We start from the raw sequence: 12,720 nt of genomic DNA, 5'->3' as shown, positions 1-12,720 counted from the left end.
TGGATATTAGTAGCTGATTTCTCTGGTGCAACGGGCTTGTCCTGCTGGTTATTAAGGGGCTTTCAGCAGAAAGCTTTATGAGATGGATCAAGGATAAACCTAAGACTCCCAGAGCAGGAAATGAAACTGCAGATGAAAGGGATTTGCCTTATCCTTCGTTTATAACTAACGTGTCAGGCGCTGCCAGGGAGGCAGGAGTTTGAGCTTTGCAGATTACTTTTTCCTTTTTGAAAATGCCAAATCTAGATCTTTCCTGAAAGATCATTTTCCCCCTCCTCTCCCACATGTTTGTTTGTAGTGAGTTACAGGGACAAAGTCATCTCTGGAGTAAGTGCCTTTGACTTCCCCTGGGTTGTGCCTGTTGTCATCAGTGTTGTGTTTGGCCCAGTGCATATGCCATTTTAATGACACAGTTCTGCTTCTCATCTCAACCCTTGGCCCTGAGGAACAACCACATCACTTGTGCCTCATCCTTTCATCTCATCTCACGCTTTATCATAGCTTGACGCTCTCATGATCCTGTGCTGAAATCCTGACTCAGCCAGCACTGTGGATGAACTCAACAGGAGTGTTTACACAATGGGCTGATCCCAAAGCCTGTTAAAGCCAATGGGGATCTTTCCACTGACGTCAGTGTTCTTCAGCTCAGGCCCTAAGTATGGACTACAGGACCAGGCCCCATCATGGGAGATGTGCAAGACCTCATATCAGCTGCAGATCACCTTCAGCTCCTGTTGAAATCAACCTAGTGGCAACTCTGCTTAGCGCAGCATGGCTCACTCGCATGTAAGCCACTTTCTCGGTCCCTCACTTTCATGAGCACAATGGTCACATGCACAGTTAAAATAAATAGATAAAGCGGGTCCCTCACCTGGCTCCTTGAGGAAGTGAAAGAGGACTTTCGGGCAGGGCAGTGTGAGAGTCTCACCAGCTTCTGCATTTGACCAACACAGTAGCCTGTCCCACGTTTTCCTGCAACCTGCCAGGGAAGGGAAAACACATTTTAAAGCATATTTATATTTCCACATGAAAAGTCAAATTTTAGACATGATGCAATACGCGAGAGTGTGTCGGCATGAGGAGGGGGTAAAGAAGGAGGCACATTACTGCAGCAAGCTCACATTATGGTATGTGTCCAACTTGCTGGTCCCATTCATTTATTTTTTTCTAGCTCACTTCTTGCAGGCAGCACAGAAAGCGTAGGCTTTGGGGAGGGAACGGAACGAGGAGAGGGAGGTGGCGCAGTTCACTCAGGCTGGGAAACACTTCCATGCCTACAGGGCAGTGTGGCAAAGGCACAGAATCAGGAGCGGGAGAAGGAAATGAAAGGACCAGTGGGTGGCAGAATGTGATGCAAGAACTGAACAGTGAGGGTAGACCAGGGGAAAGTGAGGTGGGCCACTGAATGAAAGACCAAATCATTTGCACTTGATGCACTGGGTGATGGGGAGCCCGTGGAAGGAATCCAAGGATCTGAGTTCAGGTCTAGAACCGAGTGGTGAGGATTCACTCACTCATTTCTCTGAACCGCTTCTCAACAGCCCTGGCAATTTTGAACTTCACTGTCCAACCCGCAGCCCTTTTGAGCTCCACACGCAGTACCTGCAGTTTCATTTCCATGATTTTCAGCGCCCCTCAGACATTCATTCTCATTTTTCTTCAGCTCAGCTAAAAAGTCACATTCTGGATGGATGTGCCCAACCACCTGCAACGAGAAAGCTGCCGTGAGGGTGCTTAGCCCTGACTTGCGGTTTAGGAATGAAAATTTCACAGGGTTCTGCCCCGTGGCAGCACCACTCCATCATGTAACCCCAACTATATAGGCCCAGATCCTCAGCTGGCGTAAATAAGTAGAGCTCTGTTGAAGCCAGTGGCGCTATGCTGATTACACCAAAGGAGAAATCCTTTGCTGGTGTCAACTGGCATAGCTCCAGAAACTTCATAGCTGAGACTCTGTGCCCAGATAAAGATTGACTCGGAAGGTTTTTCATCACTGAAGCATCAACCATACGATTTGCCCTCTACAAGATTTGTGTCTAACAAGCATCTCCTGCCACTGACTCCAAAGGGAGCTGCTCTGTTGCCTTCTCATTCTGTTTGCCCTTCTCCTGCTCGAATGATGTTATGGGCAGGATATAATCCTCTGTGCTTTGAAGCTCTCACAAACATACGTTTGGATGGACAGATCCTACCCTTTGCTGCTTGTGTGCTCTGGTGCGGGGGAGAAATGTGCACAGAGGCTTCCCCACTTCTCCCCCTTGCTACACCAAATCAGGATTCTGACCTCAACCTGCGAAGAGGTCCGGTAAGTTGGGTACGACCAGAGCACAATGGCTACAAGCGGGCATAATCTACTGGATTTTCCAAGGCACCCAGCCAGTTGGCAAGTACATTGTGCGAGAGCCAAGTGGGATTATTCAACCATTTTATTTATTTATCTGGGGGGGGGTGAGAAAATGCCAAATTGTCAAAACCAAAACTTTTTGTAGGAAAGAGTCAGTTTCAACTAACTTTTGGCCAGGCATAGGTGCAGGAACTAAGGGTGTGAGGGGCAGGGAGTGCTGCAGCACCCCCTGGCTTGAAGTGGTTTCCATTATATAGAGGATTTACCATTAGGTTCAGTGGCTCTCAGCACTCCCACTATAGAAATTGTTTCAGCATCCCTGTGGCCAGGAGAGGTTTCTGATGTCCTGGACAGAATCTGTAGTCAGAGAGAACTCCTCTGTAGAATACCCATTAGCCTAGGACACTGACCTGGGTGATGAGAAGTAAAGTTCCTGTTCCGAATAAAGTACAGCACAGATGTGAACCTACCTCTTATATACCAGGCAAGCGCCATAACCACTGAGCTACTGGATATTCTAGGATATAACACCCCTTTTTTTCCTCTCTGTTTTTTCTCAAAACAATAAATGTCAAAAGGTCTCGGTTTCATCCCACTGCTGAACAGAAACTATTCTGAAATCTCAGTCTTGTTCACAGGAAGGGAAAACCGTTTCCCACCCAGCTTTACTGCGTGCTGCGGATGATAGCCAGCAGTGCACATGACTCCTCTTTGAAGGAGCAGCAGCGTACCCCTTGATCACCTAGCACCATCTTTCTCTGCACCAGCCGGACAACTCTTGCATTTCAACGCATGTTGCTGACTCCTCCACGCTGCCTCCACCCTGTCCTTACCAGTCAGGGAAGAAGTGTTACCTATCAATGCATTCTTTTAAAAAAAAAAAAAAAAGGATCAAAACAGGATGAAATCTACCCACTGAGCAGGTGGCTGATTAAATTCGACTCAGCTCATTTTCACACAGGAAGGATAAATATTCAGCGAGTTTTGGAAATAAATATCTTGCTTTCAGGTCATTCAGAGGGCAGAACGTAGTGGTTTTAATAAGCCAGTGTTCTCCATTCATATTAACATCCTTATATTGAGCTGATATACCGACCTTTTGAACCGATTGCTTATTAGTTTACCATCTGAGGCTCTGTTCCTGTTCCTAATGAAGACACTGAATATGTTGCCATTGCTTTTAATGGGAGCAGGATTAGGTCCCATGTGTAAGGGGAAAAAAGAGATTAGATCCAGGATTCCATGCCATGGAATTCCATACACAGCCATGGCTGTTTTGACTTCAGGACTTGGAAACTGACCAGTGAAACTGAGGTGTATGTGAATATACAAATGTAGTGGAGATATTCGGATACTGTTTTCTGTGTCCTGCACCTTTAAATGTATGGAGTTTTCCTTGTTGTCTGCTAGAGAGAAGCTCCCTTGGGTCAATTCAAGGTGTCTGGGAAAGAGTCGGTCCCACACTACACACAGTCTCTTTTTAATTTCTCATGCAGGCTTATATTGTGTCCTTCCTTTGCTGTGTTCCTTAATCAGTAATGAAAGTCATCTGTGCTGAAGGGCCATGATTTGGTCCTTGTGTATTGAAACCTAGAAGGAAATAGGTTCCCAGCATGAGAACCAGGCATATCTTTTAATGAATGGATAGTTTATAGAACGCTATTGGTTTAGTGAACTGTGTCCAGAAAGATCTCAGCACGGTTCAGATTTACCCACTTGCACAGTGAATAGAACTTCTCCTGGAAAAAGGTAACTGGTGTCTGCATGTGAAAATGGCCTTGGAAGTCCACTGAAATATTGAAGGTGAGAACAAACAAATGTTTGACTTTTTCACAGACTCAAGAAAACGTTAGGTTTTTTTTTTTGTTTAGTCTCCAAAGTCGTGAGAACTTTTACCACATGCCCCTGAGTTAAACATGTATGCTTCATTTACTGGGGATGATTTAAAAGTTCTGGCTTCTCCTTGATCATGGCCTTGTTCATGAGCACTTGCAACTTCCTCTGACTTTAATCAGAATTGTAGGTTCTCAGCCTTAACATTTGTTACAATGGATAGAAAACTCAAGCAAATGGAGCAATTTCACTCTGTGTTTTAGTATGTGTCCATGTATCCATCGGTCTACTGCATCCTATGTAGCTATTTTCTTAGACTTCACCCATAGTATCTGAGCAACCCTGGATACGTATATGGTGGGAGAGGAGTGCAAGGTACGTCTTTACTTCCATTTACTGTGAATTACTAGAATCTAGTGATTAGAGAACCGGATTCTCCACTGCCTTGTGCAGTCATTTGCACCAGTCCAAAGTGTGGGTGTAAGATTCGGCTGTTCCCTCAGTCTGGACGAGCCAAGACTGAGAACCCTGACTGAAAGACACATACAATACCATGTAGCCAGCCAGAAAGTAATGTTGGCATTCAACACTGCTGCCCCTTCCAAGCTAATTTTCCAGATTCCTGATTTCTATACATGCACGCTCCTGAGCTGAAAAGCTACCTGTTCCCTCTCTGAACTGTTAGCCCTTCCCTTATCCGTATTCATGGCATGTCATAGCACTTCCTTCCTCTGGCGGTAAGCGCGTGTGATTATGGTAGATTCATTTGCTGGTGTTTTTACACCGCTGGCTGTGCTAATGTAACCCACATACCTTGTAGGTGTGGTGTTCTGTCCCATCTCAGGCCACCATTGAGACCATTACTCCTTGTTCTGTTACAAGTGGGGGCTCATCCAGGATTTCACCTGGGAAGTCTCTGAAACTCGGGACATTATTCCTCAGCTTGGGGAAGTATGTAACCCACGCACCTTCTGGGGGTGGTGTTCTGTCCCATCTAGTGACACCAAGACCACTTCGAGAGAGAGATTGAGTTTGCTCTACAGCCTTCGCTAACAGCCAGTTGGATTTTAGCTTATGCGGTAGAGGCTCCTGCACTTAGCTCCAGAGGTCCCCAGTTTGATCCTGACGATCGGGGTCTGTTGGCATTACACTAACACAAGCTGAATGCGGGTTATGGAAGCGACTGAATATTCAATTTTTGTTGTCTTCTGCCAAGGCAGTGGATGGTTGGACGAATAGGTGAGAATTTATACCAACTTGGCACAGGACTGGGAGATAGAGCCATACTCATAGCCACCTTCTATTACTATAATGCTCCAATCAAAATCCACAATCAGAACACTCCTAAATGTTGAGAGCATTTGGACCCTGATCTGAACTTTAAGTCTTGGGCCCATATCTAGCAAGGATCTCTCATCTCACCTTGCATCCTATTTTGTGATCATGGAGTCTGATCCTGGAATGATTGCTCATGTGGCACAGAACAAATAGTCCCACTAAACTCTGTGGAATAACTCATGGGCTGAGATTGCCTGCATGACTAAGGGACTCAGGATCAGAAGCTTTGTAGGTACCATTTCATGAACTTACTATTTCGGGAAGCGGGGAGCGCTTGACGTCTCACAGGAGGCTCTCAGCACCTCTCAGAGTCAACACACACAGTCTTTTCCCACACAGCTGCATTAGCACAGTGTATATAATATGAGCTAAGAAGGTGCATTAGCACAATGCAGCAGATCCTTAGTCCCCATTATATCTTGCACACAATTTGTGCCCACTCAGGGCTAGAAATCTTGAAGTTGCCCCAGCTGCTGAGGTTTTAGAGTTGTGTCAGAAAATACGGCATCCAAACCAGGTCTGATTACAGCCTCCTGGCCTAGTGTTTTTAAAGTGACTTTTAGTGATTCTGGGGACTCCGTTTTTGTGGGCCCAACTTGAGCATCATACTGGGGCCTGATTTTCAGAAACTGCTACACAGCTGTTATCTGTAAAATGACCCATGAAAGTATTTCAAATTGGCCATCCAAAATCACTAGGTACTTATGAAAATTTTGGCCAAGGACTTTAGCATATTAAAATGGTTATTAAATATATCTACACAATGCCTTCACTGTGACATTGGAACTCTAATGGTCTTTCACTCACATCAGATACAACAAAGGCCACTGGTTAATCACCGTCAAAGAATAAAGACAGTTTGGAATACATAGAGAATAAAAATATCCTGGTAATGTCAAATCATTTTCCAATTAAAAAGTATAAGAACTATTTCTCCTTGTTACAAATGAATATTGATTTAAGCAGAACCTGTCCCAGACTGAGTCTTCCCTCCCATGTTGGAAAGGACAAGTTCATTCATACAAAGTCAAGACTTCAGCTTCTGAGCATGATGTTTATGCAGAGCTGATTTGGGGTGTTAGGGGATGAGAGCCAATATTGCTGGTACATTTCAGGAATCCACGCAGGAGCAGGGAGCTTTTAGCATCAAAGGACCAAATTCTGATGCCATTTTCACACAGTGGGCAGGACATTACTCCATGGTTGGTTCCACTGAAATCAATAGGTCTACTCATGAGGAATAGCACTACTGAACCTGAAGAAGGGTAGCAGAATCTATCCGAGAAGAAAAAGCAGGATTTTTTGATTAGTCAGAAAGAGAAAGAGCAAATATGGCAGGAGTGGGGATAGAAAATAAACACAGCCGTGGCAGGTATGTAGTGATCAGGTCTAAGATTGTTTCTCTTTTGATATTGGTATATTTAAGGAAGCTGGAAGCCCCACTTACAATGGAGAGGAGAAAAGATTTTCCAATATTCTTTTCTATGAGATCAATCATATTTCCCCCCTAGGGCACAGTACAGTGGGAACAAAACAAAACAATCAGACATGTTTTGATATGTTGTATAGAGATCGTGATTAATATTTCTGATTATTTTCCTGCAAGAAGAAGTAAATAAACCATTAATCTTGCTGATGTTGTAAAATTAAGCTGTCTGAAATAAAAAAGTAAATTAGGCTATATTCTAAATTTAGAGCTTGTTTCCTGAGCTATTGAGTAACCAAGTCAACTGGAAGTGTGGGTTCCACAGCCCCTCTGAAAATCAAGCTACTCTTGCAACCTCTAGTCATGTGAAATCAATACTCAGGTGAGTAATGAATGCAGGATCTGGCCCAGGAGAGCAACCAAATACTTGACACTCTGGGATTAGAATGTGTGTTATTCCAATTATTTTGTGTGGTTTTATTGTACCTTGTGCTCCATTTATTTGAATTTTGTTTTTCTTGTGATCTGCCGTTGTTTTCTCTCATGGATTTCAGCATTGCACAGTCTCTGCATTCTTTTTTACACTGTACTACAATAAATAGCATACAAACAACTAATACAAAATGTAAAAAAACTTAAGTTTACAAAATTTAGAGGCGTTTTCAATATTGTAAGTACTGTATTTAAAACCACGCTGAAAAGTTACCCCAAACCATTCAGATATTCTGATGGCTGAGAATGGGTGGTTGTTTTTCCAGCTAAGTTAAAACAGCCTTTTCTTAGCTAGTGTCAGTTATAATAATAAGGATATCCTAACGTTCAGTAAGAGCCTGACTCTGCCACCCTTACACACCCTGAGTAGCATCTTATTCTGTGAGTTGGCCCTTTGTGACTCTTTGTGAAGTATGGTGCTACTCAACTTGAGTAACAGTGGCAGAATCTAGCTCAGAAGAAAGCACTGTAACACCCAGAACTTTCTGATGTCCTTCAACGCTGAGTATGGTTAACCACTAAGGACTAGATTCAGATTCCCTGTTCATGAGGAACGGTTCTGCACTCCACATAGAGTGCTGCTGCAAAGCAGAGTTTGTTATATGGTGCAGGCAGAGAGAACTACAAGTGTAGACAGATAAAGTTTATGTTCCCAATCATTCCACGTCATAGTGTTGTTTCTCTTTCCACACGCAAAAAGAAGATCCCGTGCCGCCCACACAAAACAATACTGTGTTTCTCAAAGCGTGGGTTACAACCCCCACCCCAGGGTCATGAAAGGCATTGAAAGTTTTATTACCATCTAAAGCAAAGAAAATCTCACTCCTCATTCCCTGCACGCATTTGCCCTTCAAGATCAAGTTTTCTCTTTCACCCTCTCATAACACACACACACATTATATAGGTTTATTGTTATAATTGATACATTTTTCATTCTTACTTGTGAGGAAGTCGCACATTTTTTGGACTTGACATAAGGGGTCACCAACCTTAAAAGACTGAGAAACGCTGCTCAAAAGAAATGAAAGGATTCAACCGTAACATGAATTAAACTACACCATAATTTAAGTAAACAATCGCACAAAGCGCCACTCTTCTCATGTACAACCATGTAACCTGGCTCATGAGCAACTGGCTGAAGCAAAAGGTCAGCATGATAGGTAGTTTCTTTTTACATCGATGAACTTATGGAGCCAAATCGAACCCTGGCACATGCAGCTCCAGCACCGTTGATTCCATGACTTTGTTCTTGTTCCCGTTATTGTCTACACAGTTCACATTCTAATTTATCTTAAATGTTATCAAAGAAGCAGGTGAAATGACAACTTCTACTAATGCTGTGTATGTCAAAGGCTAACCAACAATATCTAAATCCATAGCCTTTATAGTATCTTCTTGATTCCCTTCCCCTTTGCATTTGTCATCCTCTCTTTTAGCACTTACGTATAAAGTAACCTGCTGTTAACGATGCTGTTTCTCTTCCATGGAAGTGCCGTAATAATGAAAGCGCAGTAACAAAGCAGTGAAATGCAAGGGCACACAGCTCCTACAGCTTATGCATGTGTTCCTTCTGCTGCAGTTTGCATCTTTCATAGCATCTTCCACAGTTTAATATGAAGCAAAGTCAAATAAAGAAAAAGATGCTCATGCAATGAAACGACCCATATCTGACCATCTGCTCCAATGTTAAACTGACCGCTTAGGGAAAACAATGATGGAAAACCTGTTTAACACAGTTACTTACAAAAGCTGCAAGACTCAGGGAGTAAAAGGCACAATGGTACAAAGCACAGGGATTCATGTTCCGAAGCAAGTGGTGTCATACTCCACTTCCTCAGCCTCCATGAGCACCTTTTACCTTCCTTTCCTCTTCCCCCTCTCCTATCAGTTGCTGATCTGAAGCATTTATCTTTTTGCCCAGGAGTGACGTAACAGTAAAATGAGGAGGAAACTAAATATTAACAACTCTCTCGGCTGTGATTGACGAGGCTGTGAATGACATGCTTTCCACTTTTCTGACCTTGCAGTATGTTCTGAGATAGCAAAGGATAGACTCTGTGAGCATCCCTGAGATTATGGTAACTTTCACTCCCTTCTGGAGAGAGACCCCTCTTTCTGCCTCTGTAGTACAATAGGATTTTACTAGGTATTAAGAGATCTATTACCATTGACCATGCTGCATTTAACGCAACCAAATATGTATGAGACAAACCCTCTAAACATGGCGATGGTTAATATTCATTCATTCTAACAAATGTGCATCTTATTCCTGTTTCAAACAGTGTGCCTGGGTAGGTGGGTACATAAACACATAATATTACATTTTTTAAATGTGTGGCCAAATTCTGCACATATGCACAACTCCTGCTGTTTGAATGCACATTGTGCATGCATCTGAAGGCAAACTTCTGACCCCGCGGTGTGTATATACATGAAATCTTGCATGTGAGTGTATCTATATATTACATCCCCAAAATCTGTATGAAAAGAACATTAAGGTTCCAAAATCAAGCACTCACAAGATAGGAAATGCATGAATCAAGTTGGCCTCTGTTACTGTCCCCACAGCTTCTGCCTGTCCCCTTCTCCTCATCCAACTCCTGCCCCTTCCCCTACTCATCCTGTGCTTTTCCTGCTCCCCCAGCTCCTGCCACTGTCCTTCCCATTCCCCAGTCCCTCTCCCCCTGCCCCAAATATCTTCCCCCTTCCCTGCTCCCATCTGTCACTCCTCCTTCCCCTCCAGCTTCCCAGATGAGGAGCACTGAGAGCACAGGACAGCTAGTCTCCCTGTTCTCGGATCTGGTGCCTGATGCTACAACAGCCACCGGCAGCCCAGAAGCAGGGAAAGCCCGGTTCAGTCCATGCAGCCCTGGGCTGGAGCATGCTTAGTTGCTCTGTGTGGGTGGCACATATACATCCCAATTGGTATGTAGGAGCTGTGAGGGGATGGAGCATGCTCAGTCCAGATGGAATCTTTGGAGAATTTAGCTGCCAAACTCCAACTCCCTTGGCTAGCATGTGTGAACTGAGAATTTTTTCTCGGAGGCTTATATCTTGGTGTAATTTGTGCAAATTTTCGTGGAGACAACAAAGGCACAACCCTGAAAGCAAAGCAACCTTCTGGCCAAATTTTAAGTTCCTGTGCCAAACCATGCAGGCCCCAGAGCTTCTCAACCAAATATTTGTACATTTTTTAACATCGGCAAAACAACATATTTTTTTCTAATCTTATTATCAAACATTACTGAACTGGCATTTTCCAGAACTACTCAGCCTGAGGCAGATGCAGAGCATGGAAAATTTCAGCCCAAATGGTTACAGTCTGGCAAAGTTGCAAGAAACTAAAAACAAGGTCTCATAATGGAAAGTGTCAGGGAAGGAAAAGCACAGGCATTGTTATATAGAGAGAGAGCTTTTCAGGCATAGACCTCACAGGACTTTACAAAGGCAGTAAATATTATCTTCATTTTACAGATGGGGAACCTGAGGCACAGGGCAGTGATGTGGTTTGCCAAAGTCACCCAGCAGGCCAATGGCAGAACCAGGAAGAGAAATCGGGTCTTCTGAGGCCCAGTCCAGCTTTCGAGCCACTAGGCCACACTGCTGCTATAAGATACACACCTTACCTATAAGCAGCCATTAACATTTGCTGATTACCTCAAATAACTAAATAAATATGTGGAACTAAATAAATGCAGTATTTTCACTAATTAGAGCATTTCCAATAGTAAATTAGAACAGGGAGATTTACCAGCTTTCTGATATTTTACGTTGCTTCCTTATAGTCCTTGAAACTCCTGTAAATACCACTCATGAGCAGTGCAGTCACCCCAATCCCATGCCAAATAAATCCTTGATGTCACAGTGCACCATCTTACATGCTCTTTCACCCTCTCTCTACAGAGAGATACAATATTAATTAAGGCAAAGAGTCTTGTGGCACCTTATAGACTAACAGACGTATTGGACCATAAGCTTTCGTGGGTGAATACCTACTTCATCAGAGTGCATTTTGCCAAGTATCCATTTGGGAAGTCTGCAATATGCCAGTACTTACAGGGTTAATTCACATAGTACCTTAGAATGTACTTCATTTGGTCCAGGTGTCATAGCCCCGTCGATTCGATCCAAGGCCCGCTGCACCATTTCATTGATCACCCTGGAAGCAGGTAATCATATATTCATATACCCACTGTGAGTATGTATGCATCTATGTGGTGTGAGTATTCATCTGTCTGTGTATTTAATGCATACCTTACAAAAAACATTGGTCAAGGTTTTCAAAAGTGGCTATTGATTTTGGTTGCCCCAATATTTGAGTGCCTGCCTTGACATACCTTAAAGGGCCCCAATTTCCAGAGGATGGGAGCTGAGCACTTGCTGAAGATCAGCCCCCTTTAAGGTGTCTCAGGTTGGAAACCCCAAAATTGAAGCATCCGTGGTCATTAGTCACTTTTGAAAGTCCTGGTCCATCTTCCCCTCTTTAGCTTAACTGGCCTTTTTTGTGATTCTCTGCAGCATGGACATTTTATTCATATGAATTCTAGTCTACTGTCAACGTTTTATGTGACGTTTCAGCTGTTTGTAATTAAGGAGAGGTGGACTGGTTCAAATAAAATCAGAGCCAGCCTGATAAGTTTTTGTCCAAAACATTATTTTGCAGTTCTCAAAGAACCCTCCCCCAACACTGTTCCTCCCACTGTGCATGCCTTGGAGCTTATTGGTTTTACCTGAGAGGAACAGTAGAAGAATCAGAATACCCCAGGCATGAACAGCTTACCACTTCACCTCCTAGCTCAACCACTGCACCTTGGTTTTGAATGCACCACCCCGGCTCTCCCTTTCCTGACCCTCCCCTGAGTAGGCTGCCCACTGTGCCAAATCAGTAACTAGTACATTTTCTTTCCAATCATTGTTACAGAACCAGTGATCAGCAGCTTACTGTTGCTTTTGCACATGCATTCGGTCTGCCAAGTTGTGTCTAGACCTGGCAGATTGTGTAGAAGATGGCAGAGATGAAGGAAAGATCATATTTCTAGCGGAAGAAAACTGCATATTCCTCAGACTTTCTCCGAAGGTGGAAGTCAGCCCCTTCAGTTCTGTAAAGATTTCAGTTGCGACTTTTTGTGAGAGCTGCTTCAGCAAGCCCTAGCCACTCACGCTATCAGTTTGTGAGATATTGGCTGCTAAAGTGAGGTTAGGCCTGACATCAGACAAAGCAAGTTGACTGTAAAGATTGTGATGGTAAAGATCTCATTATGTGCCAGAGGTGAAAATGAACATCTCT

The 12,720-nt window shown here is 43.6% G+C and overlaps 1 protein-coding gene across 1 annotated transcript in view; it reads right to left on the bottom strand.

Moving 5' to 3' along the window:
• The window catches only part of GHRHR (growth hormone releasing hormone receptor), a 43,630-nt gene extending 31,166 nt beyond the window's left edge, over positions 1-12,464 (bottom strand). Inside the window, exons 1-4 of the mRNA XM_073329681.2 lie at positions 12,376-12,464; positions 11,523-11,592; positions 1,603-1,705; positions 872-979 (exon numbers count right to left, since the gene is read on the bottom strand). Coding sequence (XP_073185782.1) covers positions 872-979; positions 1,603-1,705; positions 11,523-11,592; positions 12,376-12,464 — 370 coding nt within the window. The remainder of the gene's footprint in view (positions 1-871; positions 980-1,602; positions 1,706-11,522; positions 11,593-12,375) is intronic.
• Positions 12,465-12,720: the final 256 nt, after the last annotated feature.

This window comes from Lepidochelys kempii, chromosome 2 (assembly GCF_965140285.1).
Source record: "Lepidochelys kempii isolate rLepKem1 chromosome 2, rLepKem1.hap1, whole genome shotgun sequence".
Taxonomy (NCBI): domain Eukaryota; kingdom Metazoa; phylum Chordata; order Testudines; family Cheloniidae; genus Lepidochelys; species Lepidochelys kempii.
This window is presented reverse-complemented; position numbering and strand designations above follow the sequence as displayed.